The following is a 23,317-nucleotide window of genomic DNA, read 5'->3' on the forward strand; positions in this document are numbered from 1 at the left end:
AGAGTAGGAACTGCTGAGAGACATTGCTGAGATTCTTCTAAACCTAAGTGGAGAAGAAGTGTGCCGCTGAGGCACGCTGTTCCAGTCTCAGCGCTAGGGGCCTGCGGGGTCCTTCCACCCTGGGCGCCATGCAGCGAGGGCAGCAGGCGGCTGCAGCCAGCGCCCGGCTAATTTAACTGTTGATTACATCTTCACTGAAAACTCACTCGTGTGTCCCTTCATAGGTCTCATTTGTAATTGAGACTAATGATTACAGTGGGGTGTGAAGGAGCAGCTGCTCGTTAATTAATTTCTAATTAAAAGTGCCTTCCGTCCTCCGTGACTAAGGAGAAACACCGTTCGTCGGGGCGATATTGACTCCTTTGCTGGAGTTCATTTGTTAAAGCCCGATGGCCCTCCTCCCTGCCTGCGCAGACAAGAACCTTCCCTGCCCCGCCCGGCCGGCATCCCTGTGACCTGTAGGTCTGCTGTGGCCAGGCCAAGCCGCGCGTGGGCTGACGTCAGAGCTTCTGTCGCTTAAAGCCGCTCACATCAGACCTGACAGTCCGCGAGACTCGGGGGTTTTTTGTTTTGTTTTGTTTTGGTTTTTTTTTTTTTTTTTTTTTTTTTTTTGCAAAATATGTATTTCTGTCATCGTGGCGAGGCTGATGGGTCCCAGGGCCCTGTGAAGTGTTCAGACTTGGAAGCTAAAAGAATCGCACTTACCTGGTTAGGAAAGTTTGAGCAGCATATGGGTGAACTAAACACCTCTCACTTCGTCCTCCCAGAGCCTAGCATACTACAGCTCCGGAACAGCACCCACGCCTCGCACAGGACCCCAACGGCCCCTCCGACCTTCTTAGGCCCGCCATGTCCTACCCGCAGTTTGGATACCCCTATTCCTCTGCTCCTCAGGTAAAGGGAGTCCTACAAAGGTCTGACAAGGGGATGGGAGAGAGAAGAGCCACCACTGGATGTCATTTTCCACGGAAGCATGTCCTTGACTGGCGGGCCCTTGTACTGGCCAAACGTGGCTTGTAGGGAAGGAGGATTAGGGAAGCTGGTAAAATCCTCTTGGTGGATCTGAATTCCCTCTTGTTTAACCCTTCAAACTGTGCCCTGGAGGATCCCAGGAAGCACTTGGGCGAGAGTTACACTTTGTGAAAAGGAACCCAGGGCCTTGGAACTCCCCGCTGAGGATTTGAAAAGCTGGCTGGGCCCCCACGTGGCCAAAGAAAGGGAGGCCTTAAGGTGGCTGATGGGGGAGGGGGAGTTTAAGTCTGGCGTAGACAACAGGAGGTCCTAGAGACACGTGAGGTCTTTGAGGGTCCATCGCCCTAGACTCTGTCATGGTGCCCAAGCTTCTTTGCTATTCCTTCTACTGCAGTTTCTGATGACCACCAACTCCCTGAGCACGTGCTGCGAGTCGGGCGGCCGCACACTGGCTGACTCTGGGCCTGCAGCTTCGGCCCAGGCGCCCGTCTACTGCCCTGTCTATGAGAGCCGGCTGCTGGCCACTGCACGCCACGAACTCAATTCTGCCGCGGCGCTCGGCGTCTATGGGAACCCTTACGGCAGCTCGCAGGGCTATAGCAATTACGTGACCTATGGCTCTGAGGCATCTGCTTTCTACTCGCTGGTAAGGGGACAAACGCCCTCCCACCACCCGGAGCCCCACCCCTTCCCTTGGGTGTACTTCTGCCTCTGGCACAGTGCCCTGGATATCCTCCTACAGGTTGGGGTGAAAGGAGAAAAAGGGGCGTCAGCTGTGTCTCCTAGTCTGAACCCCGCCTTGGTTCTCACTCAAGTGTGGCCGTCTAGCTAGCCCCAGTGTCTAAAATGTTGCTGTTTTAGTTTGTCATTGAACTCTGTCTCTCCTCTTCTGTCTCTCTCCCTTCCTGCCTCTCTCTCTCTCTCTCTCTCTCTCTCTCTCTCTCTCTCTCTCTCTCTCTCTCTCTCACACACACACACACACACACACACACACACACATACCTGGCAGCCTCCCTGGAATCTTTACTAGTCCCCCCCCCCTCTTTTTTCCCTCCCAGACTCCTTCGAGATCTCCCTCCTCCTTTCTTTCCTTTCCTCCACCCATCTCACTTCATCCTCATCCCCTGGTCTATCCCCCTCCCATTTTCCCTACCTTAAGCCTGACCCACCCTTTTCAGGTCCCTACTGTTGGGAAACTGAATATTGAGTTAATCCAGGACAGGGATTGCAGTCTTTGGGCCTTGGGGAAGTTTGAGGGGACTCCTGGGATCTAAGCTAACCTAAGAGGGCACTTAGAGTAGGGTTTCTAGCTGGGTCTCCAAAAGCTGTGGTGGCTTTTACAGAACAGCTTCGAGTCCAAGGATGGCACAGGATCTTCACACGCCGGTCTCCCACCTACTGCAGCTGCAGCCTACTACCCTTATGAGCCAGCTCTGGGCCAGTACCCATATGACAGGTGAGGGATAAGACCTCCCTCCCCAACTCCCTCTACAGTCCAGCTACCAATCATTCCACCCCTCACCACCACCTCCAGACCCACTTCTGTAGGGAGGGTGGAAAGACCAGAAGAGGGGGCAATTCCCTCAAGCAGGAGATCCATCCTACCCTTACATACCCCCCATGCTGTTGAGAATGTGGAAATTCTCCCATTGCTGTGAGTTTCAAGCAAATTGGTTCTAGAAAGTTCAGTCCAGTAGGCTGCTTCCTTGAAGGGCCCGACACTTTCCTGCACTCCAAGAAGCTCAACTCAATTGAGTGTCTAAGCCAGGTCCGCCAGCCCTACAGAGGGAATCAGAGAGGAAGTCCCTTAACCCTCATCACCCAGGATGGAGACAGCTTGGGGACAGCTTAACTCACCACCCCATCTTCCTGGGACCCTTACCAGTTCAACTAAAATCTCCTGATCCTTGCTCCCTAGTTGCTCCTCCTCACTTGTCTCTAGGCACAGGGTGCTGGTTCATAGATCTGTGATACCTTTTTATGGTTTTCGGATCAAAGTGGTAAGAGTGGAAACCATAAAGGATCAAAGAAATGTCTCTACAGAGTGACAGAGGCCATGACCTACTCCCTCGTTCTTGGCCCACAAAAGGCAAGGCAGTGCCCATAAGTGCAACCCACCTGAGGGAGGCACACCGCCTGTCCCTATGCAACCCCTTCTGCCCACCCCGCTCGCGTGATCTCCCCGGCCCCGACTGGCACCCCATTGCAGAGCCTGTCTCCAGGTACGGAACGGTGGACAGCGGCACAAGGCGCAAGAATGCCACCAGGGAGACGACCAGCACACTTAAGGCCTGGCTGCAGGAGCACCGAAAGAACCCGTACCCCACCAAAGGAGAGAAGATCATGCTGGCCATCATCACCAAGATGACCCTCACACAGGTCTCCACCTGGTTCGCCAACGCACGCCGGCGCCTCAAGAAGGAGAACAAGATGACCTGGCCTCCTAGAAATAAATGTGCAGATGAGAAGCGGCCCTACGGGGAGGGTGAGGAGGAGGAGGCTGGAGAGGAGGAGTCACGGGAGGAGCCTCTCAAAAGTGCCAAGAGTGAAGGTGGGTTGAAGATTCTGCAAAGTATGGGGTGTCTCTGGAAGTCTTTGGGTGGCAAATGGAAAGCCTTAGGGCCTGGGCAGCAAACTGGTGAACTGACTTCCAGTTAGATCTTTTGCCTGGGGAGAGAAAACTGAGGTGGTACTATGTAGACATGCTTAAAAATATCTAAAGTCAAGTTTAAAAGCATTGCAAATACCATTAATTTGAAAATCCAGATCTGCCAGGCTGGTGTTCCTAGTTCAAGACTTGGGGCCTTCTGGAGATAGGGAGGAGAAAGATAGAAAGGCCTGGGCTGTTAACTAGCTGGGAATAAGGTTCCATTGACTCTGGTCTTAGAATAAAAGAAATCTACTTGCACCATCCTCTCTCCCTCCATTGGCTACATGCTCTCACCTGACAGGTCCTGCTGGCAAAGATGACAAGGAGCTAGAACTCAGTGACTTGGAAGACTTCGATCCTCTAGATGCAGAGACCTCAGAGTGTGAACTGAAGACGCCCTTCCAGCCCCTGGATAGTAGACCAGAGAGGATTCCTGCTTCATCTGAGGATCATGGCACAGGCAAGGAGGCCTCCATCACACTCAGGATGCCCCTGGGCACCGCTGATGGAGCTGTTATGGATGGAGATCTGGAGAGGGCACGAAACTGCCTCCGGAGCACAGTGGTTGCTCCTGACTCTGGCTCCGAGGACGGCCCACAGGCCTGTGAAGCAAAACTGACCTTTGCTCCGGCAGGAGCTCCACCGAACCTGGAAACTAAGCCCCGCATCTGGTCCTTGGCACATACAGCCACAGCTGCTGCAGCCACAGCTCTGAGCCAGACTGAGTTTCCTTCCTGCATGCTGAAACGCCAAGGTCCAGCAGGCGCACCCGCGGTGACGCCTGCGTCCTCACCTGCAGTCCCGGCCCCTTCCGGAGTTCTGGATAGGCACCAGGACTCCCCAGTAACTAGCCTCAGAAACTGGGTGGATGGAGTATTTCATGACCCCATCCTTAGACACAGCACTTTGAACCAGGCCTGGGCTACCGCTAAAGGCGCACTTCTGGATCCTGGCCCTCTAGGTCGCAATCTAGGGGCGGGTACCAATGTACTGACGACGCCCCTGACTTGCTCCTTCCGGCCCACTGTACCCCAAGACGTCTCACCCGCAGGGGCCTCCCGGGAGCTGCTGGCTACGCCCAAGGCCGGTGGCAAACCCTTCTGCACTTAACACCCACCTGCACAGTGGAGAAGGGAACCAGCGTTCAGGCTGTAGACGCTGACTCTGGACTGTTTTTAATGGGTTTCCAAAACAAGAAGACAATTCCAAGCCAAGGATGCCATGCCACCTAAGACAGAGGATCTGAACTCAACCTCCCGGGCTATGGAGGAACCCCTCGCGTTCTATCACCAGGTTTCACCTGATCTTGCGTCCACCTGAGCCATCCCTGAACTCCAAGAAGACTAGAAGATGGGAGAGCACAGCCGAGGGGAGGCCCCCCTGGAGCATAAAGTTTACGTCCAAAGTTTACAAGAAGAAGGCATTTGGGTTCTGAGGCTTGGTTTTTTTTTTTTTTTTTTTTTTTTTTTTTGTTGCTGTCTCCTGGGTTTGAGGCATGCCGGTGTTCCTGTGAAGGAACTCCTCAGCCTGCTTTTCTTCGGACTCCTTCCTCAGCACGTATAGCTCACCGCCAACTCTTCCACCGAGTTTACACTGTTGCACACTCTTGACAAAATTATGTTTTCTAAAATGTATATTCACACCAGTAATTGCCTGTTTCAGAGAGAGGCTAATACAACAAAACTAATAAATTCTCGTGTTTGCATTGTGGAAGGAACACGTGTCACAGGGGGGCTGGTTCTACAGGTGTGCCTGGAAGCAGTGATGCTGACCCCAGGGGAAGAAGGAATAGGCGGACTAACCCACACTCCACCCCAATAAAGTAGTTGCCCATCCAAGTCTAAGCAAACCCTTTTTGAGATGTTAAAGACACAAGAGGGGGACACTCTTCTAATCTCATGTGATCCCCAAACTTGATGTGAGACCCCAAACTTTAAAGTGTTCCCCACTTCCAGACACCAGAATTTTAAGCAAATAAGGTTTCTTTGACTGAATTAAAGTAATGTTTAGTATTTCTAAGTCTCGGGGGATTTTACCCTGGGTGGGTGGGGGGAACATCGCCCAGAAGGCATCATTCTCAGAGCCCAGAGGCTCTTAATAGCTGCTGTGTTACTTGACCCCATTATCCCTCTTTCCAGAGAAGCAGCCTGAACCCCGATGCTTCTAATTTAGATTCTGTATCACTCAAGTTCTGAAGAAAACCTTAGTAGCAGAAGTGGGGGGGGGCAGAGCTAGAAAGACATGGGGCAAGGACACAAGGGCTTGGGTCAGAAGCAGCCTATGCTGAGGGCAGACCTGACCCCCCACCCCCACCCCCATCCCCACCCCACCCCCGTGCACGCCCCTCCCCCCTCACACATCTCTAGGCATAGTCACCAGGGGAAGCTACTTTGAACTCAGGTCCTCTTTGGTTCTTCTTTACAAGGCTCCCTGCATCTCTCTAGGAGGCATCTGTCCCTTATTCTCTGCTCACCCGTAAGCTTCTGTTCAGGCCTCTATGGGCTTCGTAAAAGTCCCCAATGATCCTAGGGAGATGGCAGTGGCAAGCAGAGAGACTTGTAAAGCAGAGAGCCCAGGGCAAGCTGCTATGAAACTAAGGGGGCCCAGGGACTAGAATAAATTCTAATAGCTACATAGAATCCAGCTGTGTATGTTAGATACACCACTTTTCATCTCCAGGAGTGGCCTTTGAGAAATACCAGACATTTAGTAGATACCAGGTCTTCTGCAATCCTAGGGGTGGGACTAGACTGGAGCCTATGGAAACTCACACTAATGAGCCTATAGGGCCAGTTTTGAGGACAGTTTACAGACCCCAAGCAAAGAACCTTAGCTTTGCTGAAACCAGACCCTTAGGACTGAGAGGGTCCCCTGAATAATGGTTCTCACCCTGGATCCTGGTTTCCAGCCCTTGGCCCTTGCACACCGAGTGGCCAACTGCCCCAAGCTGCAGGCCTGCCCTGGCCAGCACTCAGTAATTGGATTGTCCCGGCCTGTGCTGTCACTGCATTGACTTTCGCTCTCCTGGATGATATTATCGGGACGCGGAAGCTTGCCGCTGATGTGCCTGTCAAAAGGCTGCGGCGGGAGCCCCCGGCCTAGCAAGCGAGCATCAGCCAAGATAATTTGAAGTGAAATTTTCATTTTGACAGTAAACCCCTCAATTTCTAAAGGCTCCGCGCTTTGAGAGAGCGCTGGCAGGGGAGGCTTTGCGGAAAGCCCACGTCTTAGACTGAAAAGGGCAAAAGAACTCGAATTAGTTGTAATAGATAAAAGGGCAAAAATAAAGAGTCAAGGGTACTTGACAGTAATAGCGAAAGTGGAGTCTCAGGGGAGACACATTGCTGCCCAAGCTGGGGCGCGAGGAATTTTAATGCGGCCGCCAAGCGCGCCCCCACACAACCCTAGACAAAGCCAAGCATTTTCAGAAAGAAAGAAAAAGAACGAAAAAGAAAAACGAAAAAAATTAGGCTTCACGAATTCAGGCGAGGGATGGGTGGGATAAAGAGAGGAAAGGTCAGACACTCAAGTATGAACCGAAGCCTATGTCCTGGCTGCGGACAGATTTGTTTTGGGCTCACACACCGGAGGCTTTGGTCAGTGCGCACCTCCACACACCGGCGGTGGCCCCCAGATTCCTCCTCAGCGGCAGTCCGGGGAAAGGAGGTTTCTGAGCTCACCCAAGTTTGTTGAGTTTGGAACCTCTGGGCATGGAGTCTGGTGCCTGTATCAGTTCTGAGCGTCCGAATAACAAGTTGGTGGAGCCCGAGACCTTGAGGACTCCAGCGACCAAAGGAGCTTATTTGAATAAACCACATTACCCTGTGAATAAAGATATCAGGGCTGAGGGGGACTCAGCCAGGATGAGGGTGCCTAAGGAACACCCACTCGAAGACACCTCGTATTTAGGAGAGCAGCCTGCAGGATGTTCTTTCAGGCTCACCGAATCATGGGGGCATGGGTCAAGTGCCAGCGTGACTCCCTAGATGAAGTGAGGCGCCTTCGCAGGATGAGGGCACTGGGAAGGGGAAAGGTCTCGGTCCCCCAGCGGGACGCGGCGGGGGAGGGTTTTGAGCCCCGACTTCCCCTGCGGGAGGCTGTCAACCGGCCTGTGGCGCCCGCGCGAGGAGGCAGCGCAGGGACGGGCTCAGTCGCTCAGGCGTGGCGATCGCAAACACACCGAGAGGAGAGGCTAAATTAACGGCGCTCTTTACATAGAGCCAAATAAAACTGTAATCAGCGGCGCGTTACTTTTCATTAAGCGAGTCTGACAGCAGCATATTCAGACTCGACAAGGGAACAGGCGCGGGAAATATACGGCTCCCGGCCGGCCCAGTCTAAGATAATTCCTTAAGCTCCATTAACAACACGTAGCCGCAGGAAACTGGCTCCGAAAACCGTCTCCAAATCTAAAAGCTTTATCGACCCCTCAAATGCGGTTGATGGCTCCATTTTTTTTTCTTTTTCTCTCCCTTTCCAAAAAAAAAAAAAAAAAAAAAAAAAAAAAAAAAAAAAAAAAAAAAAAAAAAAAAAACCTTAAGGGAGAGACATCTTGCAAGGTAATAGAGTTTGACACGACACCTTAACTAGAGAAAGGCAGAGAAACCGGCCCTTAAATGATATTTAAAAGGCAACCAATTAAGATTTAAAGTGGTCGTCTCCGGAGATTATGCATGCGATTTATGCCACCTACTTCTCCCTGGGCATGCCTTCCTGAGAGCTGTGGCAGAGCAGACAGTAAGGTGTCTCCCCCCTTCTCCCTGGGGACACCCAGTTCTTCCTTCTCTGAGCAAGGCTCCTTAGTCCACCAGGAGATAGGAAAACTGTCTTCCAAACAGCTAATGAAGAAAGGCTAAATTGCCTCTGCCCTCCTCAGAGACATCTAACCGCCAGGGAGAGCTGTCCCCAGTAGCGCAGGGTGGTCAGCCTGATCCAAGCCTTCAGCATGGGATCAAAAAGAAGCTGCAGACTGCCCACCTGGAGTGACCTGGACTCGGCTTTCCAGCTGGAGTGACTGAGGCAGGAGTGCCCCACTCAGTCCCCCCTTTGCAGGCCCTAGGCCTCTCTTCCCTTTCCAATGTTCCAGTAGAAATGATTGCTTCCCTGTATCCCCCCAGAAGATGTAAGCCCTTCCTTTGGAGTCAGCTGCCTCCCTCCATGCAAGGATGGCCTAGCCATTGTTCTGAATAGTGCTGCAAGTGACAGAGTTTAGGTCACTACATGAGAAATCGGTAAGGATCAAGGCACTGTGACCTTTTAGATGACCCTAGTCCAAAGCCCAGCTGGAAGAAACATTGAACAATGAGCCCGAAGGAGGGAGTGCATGGGAAGAGAATCTGAGGAAAGGGAGAAAGGGAAAGAGGAAGGATAGAAGAGAGTAGGGACTAGAGGGTGCAGAGGCCAATGGGGTGAAGGGTGGAGACTTGGCAAGAATGAGAGGAAGCCACCTCCCCAGGTGTCCTGATGCTTTAGTGCATAACGAACAAACACTCTTTCTTTTAGCAACAGGATCTCTAGCTGTGGGGTACAGATGAAGAATCAGACTCTCACTCTGGGGGTCCTGATGCACACCTGCCTCTAGCTGTCCACTGGAGAGGACAGAGTTCTCCTGGTCATCTTGAGTTGTGCTCAGGCATTATTCAAACCTGTCTGAGGTAACCAGAATCCCCTCTCACCAGGTACTGGAATAGCCCCTGGATCTTAGTAACACAGCTCCTCAGCTCCTTGAAAGATCAAAAGCCAAGCTTGAATCAGAGCACCTGCCCCTCCACAGCTTACTAACCTGAAAGAAATCTCCCTCCTGGAGGAAGAGGAAGGTCCCAGAGGAAGGACTGAGATGGGATCCAGCAAGGCACCTGCCTTTGTTTTTTGTTTGTTTGTTTTTTAATGCCAGTACCATGGCCTTCTTGGGGTATGGGTGGGGGTGGGGCACGGCTGTAGCTCTGCCCATTGTCCTGGAGTAGAGTCAGATGGACAAAGAAGCTCTGTTACCAGGTGCTGTCAACCTCACCAAAGAGATGCCAGCAAACATTCTGGTTCCAGCCGAGCTAGTTTATCTTTGCTTTTCAAAGGACTGCATCATTTTAAAACACATCTTCCTCAAGTACATAACCACATCTAAACTGCAAAATAAAGCAGAGGAAGGCCTGTGTCCAATACTGTGAAACCAATTCCCCAATTTCCACTGGGCCACATTTCTCCCTTGTGAACATGGTCCTGTTTTATTGGTACCCATACTAGATACTGAAATATGTTAAGCCATCCCATGTTTAGGACCTATATGTCTCTAAAGGATCCTAGAAGCTTTCCTAGGGTACCTCTACAGTGAATGCACCAGGGCTCCCATTTCTATTGCTGTCTCACCTTGCTCACTCTCAGAAAGGATACCCTGACTGTGCTGAGCAGGAAGCTAGGCTTTTTGAGAAACAAAGCTAAGGGCAGAAAATGTCCAGGGAAGACTGCCCCGGACCAGAGGCCACTGGGGAAGACAATCCCCACTAAACTGAAGCACGGGGCCAGAAGTGTGGAGCTTACTCACTTATGAACAAACGTGTAGAGAAGCATTTTCAATTAACAAGGGGCTGCAGCCTCTTGCAAAGCCACCAGGCTGCTGTGTGCGTAGCTGGTGGCACAGGGAGAGGTACTGGGGATAATGCTTCAGTTCATTTGGCACAAGATAGATACCCAGAGGTTGAAGGAAAGGATACCATGGGCTACCTGAATGAAGACAGCTAGAGTTAACAAAAGGACTTCAGGGAGAACCATTTTCATGCATGATTTAACAACTCAGTCACCTAACCAGACATGGCAGGAGAAATCAGAGCTAAGCTTTTGTGTCAGGAAACCTTCTAGCCAAGATAATAAATTGGCAGTTTGTGGGGTAACAGAAAATGAGGAGCTACAGAGTACATGTCCCCATGTGGTGGTGTAGGGCAGATCTGCCTAGCCTGGGTTCTGAAGTGTGAGTCTGCCTTCCAGAGCATAGGTCAGGGTGTGGCTGAATACTATGTACCTATGCCTGGAATAGTACATGGGCATCTGCCCAGAGACTCCAGGTGGATTCAGACTGTCTTCGGATTGCCCGGGGCTGCCAGGACTCTATGTGAAGGCCAGAAGCTCTGAAGCATCTGAAAGCATTTCATAATTGCTCAGTGGTATAACTGTTGCCTCTTATCCCATCTACTACAGAACAGGCAAGCCACTGAGAAGACAGTAGTAGCTCAGCCTCTAGGCTGCCACCAGCCTTGGCCTGGCTTAGGGGAAGCACCTGGAAGACAGCCTTCTATTGCTCATGCATGCACACATGCACACATGCACACATGCACACATGTACATTGTCCTTTCCATCATCTTCTTTGTCTCGTGCCCACTTCCCCTCACAGGCATGTACACAGGTATATGCACACTTGTACACATGCTTCACATACAAGGCTGTAGACTGAAACTTCACAGGGCTGAATGAGTCCACAGTGGTCAGATTTCAGAGCAGAAGGCAGGTTTTGCTGTCATCTCTTTCAGGCCTAGATCTTTCATAGAAAGTGTTTGCTTTGTCCCTAGAGGCTTCCACCTTACTCCCAAGAGGGTTGTGGGACCACCGCTCCTGTCATCTCATACAGAATATCCCCAGGATTTCAGTGAGACCCACCACTTCTGCCTGGCCCTTAGCTCTTTTCACTTCTAGGATGAAGTGAAACCCCTGAGGTCTTGATGGAACTTGGTCAAATTCCACAAGGCAGTCTGTCTCCAGACATGACTCCTGGGCTTCTCTCCTCTCCTCTCCTGAAGCCAGGTCCTTCCCCACCAAGGCCACAACAGGCTTAGCAACAGGATACACTACCTATCCCAGCCTACAAGTGGTTCGCATTCAAGTCTGACTGCAAACAGGGCATTAATTAATGAATTTAGTAATGAGTATCTTTTCATGGAACATTAGCCCAAGTTCAAGATAATCAGCCTGAACACAGGCCCCGGCTTTTTTGCAGCACATGCCTTGGGCAAAAGTATGGTTTATGTCACAAAACTGAGCAAAGACAGCACGCTGTGAGATGTCTGTGGTATGCTCAGTACAAGCGTCTGTACATATTTGGCACCTGTAAGTCCATGGATATCTGTTCAAGGCAGGGATATCATGTGTGGGTCTTTCTTCATTCATGTTAGATCACAAGTCAGTGTTCTGAGGCTTTTCTGGACTTTGTGAGTGTACCACATGAGAGAAGAGTTCTGTACCCAGAGCCTGAGCACCTCAGAGTTCAAAGTTTATATCTGAGCCGACACCTGCATCGTGAGCATTGGCTGCTTGCATAGTGAGGTACAGAGGCATTCTAGCTCCATATGGTGTGGATAGCACCCAAAGACTGTTCCAGGGTGGGTACAAAAGGCCTGGAAGTATAGAACAACACAGCCATGGTGAGAATGAGAACCACAGCCCAAGGCAGTAGGTCTTCAGCAATACCAGACAGCCTAGGGGTGAGATGTAGGCCACCCACAATGGCCATCTATAGCAGGAAAGAATCACAGAACTTGGGTAAAGAATGTTGCCACCCACTAGCAAGAGAAAGGCACTGAGCCTGCCTCCTTTCACTTTCTGCCTTTTACTAGGGATGATTAGTATCTGCTCGTAGCACTACCTGCCTTCCTGATGGCTAGTGAGGAGGCTGAGCTTGTCACTTTTACCATGATGTTGGCTGTGGCTGTTAAGGGTTATCTGAGCCCTTTCTACATCTCGATGAGGTGCCACTTACACTGCAGAGCTCTCAGCTGGATGACCTAGAGACTTAGATCATATTACCACCTGTATTTGGGAACCCATGGAAGGAAACGACCTGATTTGTACAATCCTTAAGAAAATCTCCACCTGACAGTCACAAAACCCCAAACTTCACTTCCCCAGCTACACTGATCATGATGGGGCCTTGGTTTCATTCTAATGCTTCTGAAAGGCCCCATCACTCATGCTTCTGGATTGCAATACAGAGTGAGCTGTTATCTTGAATGTTTACTATTTTCTTATACTTTATTTTGATCAGCTTGCAAACACACACACACACACACACACATGCATATACAACATACATTCACACAAACACATACCTGTTTTAGGAAGCATAAAGGTCTTCCAAGCAGCCAGCCAAACTGAGAAGCAAAGGATGTTCTTAGAGGACAGTCTGTCCTGGTTAGGCTTACTACTGCATGGTGAATACCATGACCAAAGTAAGTTAGGGGAGGAAGGCTTTATTTGGCTTACAGTTGCATATCAAAGTTCATCATCATCATCATCATCATCATCGAAGGAAGTTGGGACAGAAATTCTAACAGGGCAGGAACCTGGAGGCAGGAGCTGATGCAGAGGCCATGGAGGGGTGCTGCTTACTGGTTTGTTCCTTCCTGGCTTGCTTACCCTGCTTTGTTAGAGAATCCAGGCCCACCAGCCCAGGGATGTCCCTAACCTACAATGGACATATCAATCACTAATTAGGAAAATGCCCTACAGGACTGCCTGCAGCCGGACCTTATGAAGGTATTTTTTCAGTTGAGATTCCCTCTTCTCAGATGACTATTGCTTCTGACAAGCTGATATAAAACTAGCCACCACACAGTCCTTGTGTTAAAAATAGGCTTTGGTTTATCAACCTCCCTCAGAGAAGTTTCCAGATAGTAGGGGCATCTGCAGGTTCTCAGTAGAGGGTTGTCCTTCATTTGACAGGTACTGACTGGCCTCCACACCAGTCTCTTCCCTTTTAGACTCCAGCCTGCTCTTGGGTCGATCTTGCTGAGGAACAAAACGAAAATTTTAGGACTGCATTTTGGGGTGGGAGGTATGGGGTACAAAGTAACCAGTGGACACTTAGAAATTAAACTCCCTTTAGTAAGCTGGAGACATATTTTTAAAAAGAGCAACTAGTGTCCTGCTGCTTCTGTTTATTGACTTGGTTGCTGTGCTTCACACAGTGTGAACCCTCATGCTCCCTACCAAAGTAGAAAATCCTATAAACAGATCTTGGTCCTGGACCCATCTGAATGATTCTGGAAATAGTATGATTCTCCTTCCCCAACTGCATGAGAGGAAAAAACCAACTAGCTTCCTACCACACCCTGAGCTTTCACCTGACCCTCTCTGATCTCCAAAGGACTCCCTATTATCAATATGTTTCAAATGTACAGAACCAAACACTACCTACACCACCTTCCCTGGTACTTGGGGGCCTACCAACCTCCATGCCCATCAAATAGAGAACCCTGGGTAAGAACAGCTGGTACTATAAGCCTTGTGTCAGAGCAGCATGTGCTCCCCAAAACAGTCTAGAGCCTTCCATATTTTGAGGGTTAGTTGGGTAAATCTCCCATGGAAAACTAAAATAATGCCCCCTGTGGTCAGTGGTCACCCCAGCTCCACAGGGCTTTACTGAGTGCTGTATATCTGCAGTCACCTGCAAGGCAACTTTCTCTGTGGCTATATCATCTTCCAAGTGACAGGAAAGTGAGGGTCCAGGCTTTAAGACCATAAAAAGAAAGAGGGTAGATAGGCTGCAAATCTGACCTTAGGTGTATAGATAGATACAAGGCTACTTAGCAGCTTCTTCTTTTTCTCCTCCTCCTCCTCCTCCTCCTCTTCTTCCTTCTTCCTCCTCCTCTTTTTCCTCCTCCTCTTCTTTTTCCTCCTCCTCCTCCTTCTCCTCCTTCTTCTTTGTCCTCTTCCACCTCTTCTTCCTCCCTCCCCTTCAGACCAGTTCTTTTCCTTGGTGTGTCTAATGGTTGTGCAAACACAGACACTCTACAAAATCCTAGTGTCATGAGGTTAATGGCAGAAGCTTGGTCTTGGTGGCCCAGGCAGCACTGTTTGCCAAATGTGGACCATCAAAGCAGAACCCACTTGGACCTCCTGATCTGATTTCAGGCAAGACAAAGTATAGGCATGACATTCAGTGTAACCCAAGGTATTGCTTCAAATCACTCACGGCTCATTTATGTCTGCAAGGTTGCACTGCACACCAGGACAGGGAAGCCAATGTGCAGGGCCTGGGCAGTATGGCTTCAGGTTCTAAATTCCTGTGACCAGTTATTCCCAGTGTGCCTGACCACTGACTAAGTTCTTACCATCTAAAACCATATGGTTGTGATTTCTGCAGACCTGAGTCAAGATGGTAGGTTACAACTCTGTGCACCAGATACCTAAGTAGCAGCCACAGAGCATGAGGAAGCAGGTGTGGCACTGGAGGGTGGGGGGTTGGGGAGAATGGCAGATGCCTCACAGTGGGAGCCTTGTGGCTCCCAGCCCCTCCTGGAATTTATTACTGCTCTCTCCCTGATACCTTGATTGCCTGGAAGAACCGGTTCCACTCTGGTCTCCTAGAAGACAATCAACCTTCAAACCAGGGGCCAGGAGTGAACTGGCTCAAGAACAACCACCCTGGAGGCACCAAGATGCCTCAGCACCATTATACTGGTGTGTGTCATGTCTCACTGAATCCTTATATTCAGTGACTAATATTAGCATATAGCATATATAACATATAGCAGAGGAAGGCAAGACGCCTAAAAATCAGGGTCAATGAGCTTTCTTTCTTTGCTTGTTTTTAATAGTTTGTATCCTGTGACTAAAAAAAACTTGCTACTTGGGGGACAGAGGTAGGCAGATCTCTGTGTTCGAGGCCAGTGTGGAATACAGAATGAGCTCCAGAACAGCCAAGGCTATACAGAGACCTGTCTGGGGATGGGGTGGGGGTAGCAGAGTAGGAGGAGGAAGAGGAGGAGGGGAGGAAACAGAAATGAAAAGAGAAAATGGATGGTGACCCAGAACAGGTATTAGCCTTATTTGGACATAGGATCAGGAGACAATTCAAAAGGTAAGGTCATCAGGATGGGTTCTTACAAGAATAGGAAATGTGGAGAAGACGTATGCTGATGTACAGTGCTCTGAGGACACAAAAAACAGGATCTGCAAGCCTAAGAGGAGAGGCCTCAGGAGGAGCTGCCCTGCAGTATTTCTCTCTCAGGCCCTAGCCTCTGGTAGGGTAAGTTTGCAGCAATTGTAGTGAAAACATCCAGACTGTGATGCTCTACAGGACAACTGAGGTAGGGGAAGACAGGAAGCATGGCAGAACCCTGGGTCAGAACCCAGACAGCCCTTGACACAAGTTTTTCTAAAGTCCACAAACCACAAGTCATCACCAGACCTCACCTACCACAGAGACACAAACACACATTCATACATGTGTACGTATACTACAAAAACACATTTGATACTTATGCACTGTATCGACACACAAACACAAATATTCATTCATTCATACGTCATACAATTAACACATAAATATGCATTCATACACACATGCATGCAAAAACATGCATATACTGTATACAATCAATGCATATATACGTGCCATGAGTCATTCTCTCTGTGTTCTGGAACATTGTGGAAGAGTTTGTGCAAGGTGATATTTCTGTGGTACAAGGGGAGGTTAATTGCTCTTTTAAGTAATCATGTTGCCCCAAATGTCAAGGAAACTGTTCAGCACCTCAGATAACCCAGCAGAACACCTGTCATTACAGCCAGGGATATGAGAGGTTGACGGTCTGTTAGGGAAAGAATTTAACACAGGCACGGAGACCACAAGAAGTCAGGCTTAGTTTAACCAGACAAAGGGAAAGTAAACGTCAGAGAGGATTTACTGTGGCTAGAGACAGCCAGAGTTTACTCCAAAGATGCTGGATGAGTGGGTGGGTCAACCTCAAGAGTAGAAGAAGGCAGAGGCATTGAGTCTGTTATTTTTGTAAGAGCCTGCTTTCCTGCCTGCCTGCTTGCTTCCTACCCCTGCTGCCTTTCTTTTTATCTTTCTTGAGACAAGGTCCCACTCTGAAGCACAGAAAGTATCCTGGAGCTCATTATGTAACGCAGACTGGCCTTGGATGGCTAAGAATCATTCTGCTTCTGCCTTGCAAGTGTTGTGTAGGTATGAGCTACCACATTGGCCTCTTTTAGAAGTAGTAGGAATATGTTTGAGCGGGGATAAAATAGTAATGGGATGAAGTTACTCATTTCCCCTCCCAAATCGTGGTGGGTTAGATCTCTCTTTTAGTGTCTCTTCCACAAGCCTCTTGAAAATACCAGACCAGAAAGGGACATGGATAAAAAAAGAAAAACCACAGGCTATCATTATTACAATAATGATAATGGAGCCAGGGTCTTTTTAATATCGGCACTTGTGGCACCGGGGAGAGTGTCCTGATGCCTTTGTTTCTTGTACAACAGAAAGAACAAATAAAGGTGACACCCTGACAGGGGACAGCCACTAAGACACAGCTGTGTCCCTGACTCCCTGTGTCTAACGCATTGCCTAGTCTGTCTCATATCCACCATACAGCTAGTGAAGCTGAGCACACCACATGGAAACTGAGTGAGCCTCATGGGGCAGCATGGATGCTGAAGTGTGGAGGTCATATGTAGTAATAGCCTTTTTAGGAAATGATTAGTCATGTGGTGGGAAGACTAGCCATTGCACACAAAAGATTTGTTCTGGGATTCCATGGCAGCAGTTTCCTCTCTTGTAACAGTTCAACTGGCTCCAGGGAAGAGTAGATGTGCTTGCTCTATTGGACTACCTGGAGCTATGTGCCCAAAGAAACAGATATAGTTGCCCCCAGCAAAGTAGCAGTAGGCTATTATGTTTTGGCCATTCTCACTGGAAATCTGTTTATGGTCACAGTCACTGCACTATAGCCTTGCTTCTTGTTCTTTCTAACTATTGTTTGGTACAATGTGAAGAACATCATCCAGATCCAGTCATGTGGCCAGTGGCACCCTTAGAAAGCCATGACGCTCTGACCCAGTGACCAGAAAAGCCACCAAACTGCCAATTGGAGCTGTGAGAACAGAGCAGGATGTAAGACTAGGCTGGACCACAGAGGTCTGGCTACAGAACAGCCTATTCCCTCCCTGGCTGTCAGAGGGCAGGTCCAACAAAACCTCAAATGTCTTGGCAAAGATGAAGGCCATACAGAATCTCTGGGAGTCCTTGGAAGAACAGGGCAATGCAGAGGAATAGATCCAACTCGGTGCTGCACGCCACCAAAAGCTGCCTCCCCAGGCACATGGCCTTAACTTCCCATGGGTCTCTGATTAAGACTGCCTAACCACAGGGCATCAGGTGACATTCCACTAAGGATTCCTGAGACCAAGCCAGCACAGCCCAGCCTGCTTACTGGAAGTGGCAGATTGTTGATGGGGTTCATGCAGGTCTGAGTTCCTATAGCTCCTGAACATAGCAACTACATTCCAGAAGACTACAGCACAGGCTTTGCTGTGAGAGGCAGGGGTGCCATCTTGATCCACAAGAACAAGCCACAGGCCTCCACAAAGCAGGTAGACATGCCTCACCGAAGCCTGCCTCAGTGGGGATCTTTCAGGTCTTAGATGCACCCCCCCCCCAACTGAGGCATCCTGACCTTCTCCCTCCTGGCCTAGGTGGGAATCCATTAACAATGATCCTTCACTCTGTTCACATAGCCGACTTGTCAGCCTGTGATCACCCTGAGCAGCTCAAGCTGTCCCCTAAACTTGACCAGGAGATTCTTGTTGTAAGGCATGGATACACAGGTTGATCATGCCACCCATCCAGCTCACCATGGGCTCAGATGTGAGCGATGTCCTCTAACATCCACAGCCTTGGATCAATGGCACGTCCTGCCCTCTGTCAGTTTGGCAACTAGATACTTCTAGTGAAAAGAGTTAAATAAGCAAAGCTACATGCAATGGCCTCTCTCCGGTGGACACTGCTGTGCTTGACCCAGCCACTCTCCCCTATATCTGAAAACAAACAAAAGCCAAGGAAACAAAAGATAAAACAAACAAAAACAAGAAGCACAAACCCCTGTGGTTCTGAAACAGTATCCAGAATATCCTCTGGACCTGTGGCTTGGGACCTGAAGCTCATCTGAACAAGGTTATTCAGGGACACTCGTGGACATGACTGTCACAACAGCCTCTCCACCCTCACTCTTCCACTGGATACCCAGTTACTTAGTCTTGGGGCGGGGTTCTCTTGGAGCTCATTCAAACACCTCTAGTGCTCACTGCCTATAAGGCTCTTTAGTCGGGAGCTAGACAGCCATTTGGTAATTGGGTGCTTGGTAGAAGACTTGGCCAGTGGGAGTCCGGCCACTCAAGATGTTGAAGTAGTACACTGGGCTCTGTCAGGTTAAATGCAGGCTCCATTTAGCCTGAGTGATAAAACCTAAACCCACGTCACAGTATCAGGTGTCGAGAAGTGTCACCTGAATACTTAGCTCCTGCTTCCTTCATTGGGGATCTGCCAACCACTCTGGATGGTGATTTCTACAAGCTGTCCCCTCAGGTAGAGTGTTCCACAGCTGCTATCGCCCTGTACCTGTCATTGCATATGTCTTACGCATGCCCCACTCATCCCTATGGAACAGTTTCACTGTCCTTGTAAATAGGACCTTTAGGGGAAGAGATGAGCACAGTCCACTTGGGCAGAAAGAGGGTCACTTCTTACCTTGTGTCTACCCCTTTGTGCTAATAGCTGCCCACAGCTCTGGCCTCGTTCTCAGTTGTGAGTGCGTGACTGAAGACCGGCTCCAGACTGTGTACATGTAGCATCATCGAGAAGCCCCCCACCAGAGAGCAGTGAGGACCACCTGTTTCTCTTGAGAGAGGCTGGTCTGTGTGGCCCTGTAATGGAACAAAGTTTCCCAGGGCACCCCTGTAGAGGTGAGAACAGAGCTGCCTGAGGAGCAATCTCTTCATGACCATCCCAGCCTGAGTTTCCCAATCAACTCAACCCTGCATGGGGTAGCTAAGAGAAAAACGGAGCTGAGTGTCTGTGAATATAGTCCCACCATCCAGGGTCTCTTGGTGGCTCTCTCTTCCTATTTCCCACACCATAGGGTCCCCACACACATTCATAGTATCACCTGAGATGTTTAGATGCATGCATGGCTCCATCAGCAACAGGGCTGAAGGCGTAAGCTGGCTTCCTCATTGATACTGGCATTCCACATGTGCCTGTCCCTTACAAGCCGGAGTGGTCCCGTGAGTACTAAGCTGTCTGTTCCTCAGCAGCTGCTCTAGCTTTACAATGAATCTACGGGTGGTTGGGATGTTTTGCCACAAATCTAGACCTTTGGAAAAGGTGCTGGGGTCAGACCCCTTTCCAAATTGATGGGTACCAAAGATGGACAGGTTGTCATTAAAGTCAATTAAAGTTGTATGGTGCTGCAGTGCACCATGAGTCTCACACATGGCAATGCTGACACGCACAAACATACCATCCCCGCAAGAACAGAGCACACAAGATGTTCACAGCATCTGTGAATGACTTTGGAGATTGTTAATGCTCTGTGTATGCTGCACTGGGAACTGCCACTTCACATATGACCACTCAGGTACCTTACACCGCAGACAATCTATAACCACACATCAGGAGCAGCCTCACACATCTCAGGCCACTGTGTCCCAGCTATACCAAGAGACTATTGGCAGTGGTCTTCTCAGGGCATGACACAGTTGCTTAAGGATTGTGGCTGTACCTTGGTGGCTTCATCTTAGGGCAGCATTGGTCCCAGGTATCAGCTCTGCTCTGACCCCACTCATCAGGACTTCACACAGGAGAAGGTGGATGTTATCAGATCCAGCCTTCTGTATAGAAAGATCAGAATCTACCACCCACAGCATTCTCCGAACACACCGGTGACACCCACCTTCCTTCACCAAGGCTTTCTTTTCTTCAGGTTGTTGTCCCTGGCATTGAGGCCCTTTCCCCACTGTGTATCCACATGACTTCCATAGAACAGTGAACACCATTGTTCTGAGCCTCTGTTGTTCCATACCACCAGCCACAGCATTAAGGGGCAAACACTGGCCCAAATGGACCAGGAGTACAGCCTTGACCTGGGGCTAAGTCAGGGAGCCTATACCTCATTCACCTCCCTGACACACCACAGAATTCTGGGTCTACATTGGCTGTCTTCCTGCCAGGACCTCATCTCCAAGGATATATGACTTGCTCTCCTGGCTGGAAACCGCCACTTGGCACATAGACCTTGGTGGGGGTCATGACCTACACTGTATGTACTTGCATGAAGAAAAAACTTTGGATGAACTGCCACTTGGAATTGCTCCATCTGTTTCCATGAGGGAGACCCATCTGCAGGAAAATAAGGCTGCAATAATCCCTCCAGTCAAACTTTTTGCCTGTATCGGGAATCCGATGACCAGTGTTGGGGCAACAGTATGTATGTTTGACAGAAGAATTAGCTCGTGAGTAGACAGTGTACCTCTCCCTGCTAAAATGAACCAGGTGGAACACCACCATCCCTTTCACCACCACTACACAACCGCCTCCACAACCATCTCCACCACCTCCACCACCACCACCACCACCTCCACCACCTCCACAACCACCACCTTCTTCACCTCCACAACCACCATCTCCACCACCACCTCCACAACCACCATCACCACCTCCACCACCTTCATCACCTCCATGACCACCACCATCTCCACCACCACCACCTCCACCACCATCACCTCTACCACCTCCACCACCACCGCCACAACCACCATCACCACCTCCACCACCTTCTTCACCTCCACAACCACCACCATCTCCACCACCACCACCTCCACCACCACCACCTCTACCACCTCCACCACCATCTCCACCACCACCACCACCACCTCCACCACCTCTACCACCACCACCTTCACCACCACCACCACCACCTCTACCACCACCACCACCTCCACCACCTCCACCACCACCACCTTCATCACCTCTACCACCACCTCTACCACCTCCACCACCACCACCACCTCCACCACCTCTACCACCACCACCACCTCCACCACCTCCACCACAACCACCTCCACCACCACCACCTCTACCACCTCCACCACTACCACCTCTACACCTCCACAGAAGTTAAAGGATTCTGGTCAAGCATAAGATGGGCTTTTCAGGTTAACAAAGAACATTCAAGTGTAATTGGTTTCTCAAGTGTGGCTGCCAGGCAACTGCTTCACTGTTACCTTTCTCTGGATTTCTCTCCACTCCTTTTCCCCCAGGTATCCCAGTTTTCCTCTAGACACCTCCCACAGCGGCAGGGCAGCTGCTTCTCAGTAGCTTCTACTACCTGACTGCATTACCCAGCCCTCATTTAGCATTGAATGGCCCCCTCCCATAAACCTGCTGACTCTGCTGATTCTTCTCAGGTCTGGGGAAGTTGGTGGGCCAAACTACACTTCTTCAAACTTTATTGTGTAATTATAGTGTGAAACGTATTATTTTTCTCTTTATTTTCCCCTCTCTGAGTTAACGGTATTTTATTGCACAAATAAATTATACATCCCGTAATTCATGCCTTGCAGCCTACACACCAATTAAACAGAAGCTGACATAGTCCAAATACAGTCACATGTAACTGTTTATGTCCTTTGAGCTAATAGCACCTCCATTTAGCTACGTGGTGGTTGTAAGCAATGGGGGAGTTCATCTCACTCAGAGGCAATATGTGGCTTTCTTCAGGGCTGTCTGCAAAACATGTCCTCATGCCCCTAGGCCCACTCAGGACAACAGCTACCCAGGACCCTACCCCACACCCTCAGAAGAGACAAGCTTCTCTCTCCCACTCCCTCAATCATAGATCCCCAAGCAAATGGTCACTTTGCCTCTGGCCCTGGCTACCTGACTGTTCTAGTTTGCTTTCTGTTATAGTGATAAAACACTTCATCATTGAGGGAAGCCAAGGCAAGAACTCAATGAAGTAACAGAGAGGCAGGAACTGAAGTAGAGGCCATAGAGGAAGGGACACACACCATGCCTCAGTCAGACTACTGTTTATACAACTCAGAACACCTTCGCAGGGGTGTCAGCATGCTGGGCCCTCCAACATCAAACATTAATGTCCCACAGACTTGCATACAAGCCAATCTGATGAAGGCAATTAATTCCTCAATTAAGGGTCCCTCTTCCAAGGTGATTCTACTTAATGTCACATTGACAAATCTAATCAGCACAGTAGCCAAATACACCAATACTCTCTGAGAGCCAACCCCAATTGCCAATACTTGCAGAGAAGGTATGACCTCAGCAGCCTGTCAGAGAGTTTCCAGGACACCTGACAAGGCACGACAAGGCATACACAGCCACACTCTGTAAAAGTATTCTTCTAAGTTCTGGAGATTCCTGAAGGTACAGAGGGATGTAGGATATGAACCCCTTTGAGGTCATTGTAGGGTTCAGATCAACCTAAGGAGGAAGGTCACGAAGATTGGAAAAGTCAAGCTTATGGATGGTGTTCAGGCAAGTATGGTGAATGAGGAGGAAGTCCCAAACCCCGTCAATTAACAAGCAGCAGAGAAGTCACAAGAGGGCAGGGAAGTCATGGAACAGATTTATATCCACTTCGGGGACAATGAAATGAGTTTGCAAACTCTGCTCTGTCCATAGGCCATAATCAATTGTATCTTATCAGATGCAACTGTTGTCTGTGGATGAGAATTATATAGGCAGATGTCTGCTTTCCTTAAGTCAATTCTTCTCTTGGTTGGAAAATAGCCATTCCCCCCACAATCAAGAGCCCCCAGAGACTCCCACCTTCCATTGGAAGAGTATTCAGCTAAGTTTGGCCCACACAGTCTCAGAAAGGTTTTCCCACTAAGAAACAGAAAAGTTGCTT

General features: G+C 49.6%; 1 protein-coding gene across 1 annotated transcript; it reads left to right on the forward strand.

Moving 5' to 3' along the window:
• Nucleotides 1–849: 849 nt before the first annotated feature.
• IRX4 (iroquois homeobox 4) lies at nt 850–4,732 on the forward strand (the record flags this gene model as incomplete). The annotated part of the gene is made up of 5 exons (XM_080933531.1): nt 850–894; nt 1,367–1,618; nt 2,316–2,428; nt 3,195–3,523; nt 3,924–4,732. The coding sequence occupies 5 exons, from the start codon at nt 850–852 to the stop codon at nt 4,730–4,732; spliced, it is 1,548 nt and encodes a 515-aa protein (XP_080789657.1).
• Between the last annotated feature and the right edge of the window lie 18,585 nt (nt 4,733–23,317).

This window comes from Micromys minutus (genome assembly GCF_963924665.1).
Source record: "Micromys minutus genome assembly, chromosome: 20".
Classification (NCBI taxonomy): Eukaryota; Metazoa; Chordata; class Mammalia; order Rodentia; family Muridae; genus Micromys; species Micromys minutus.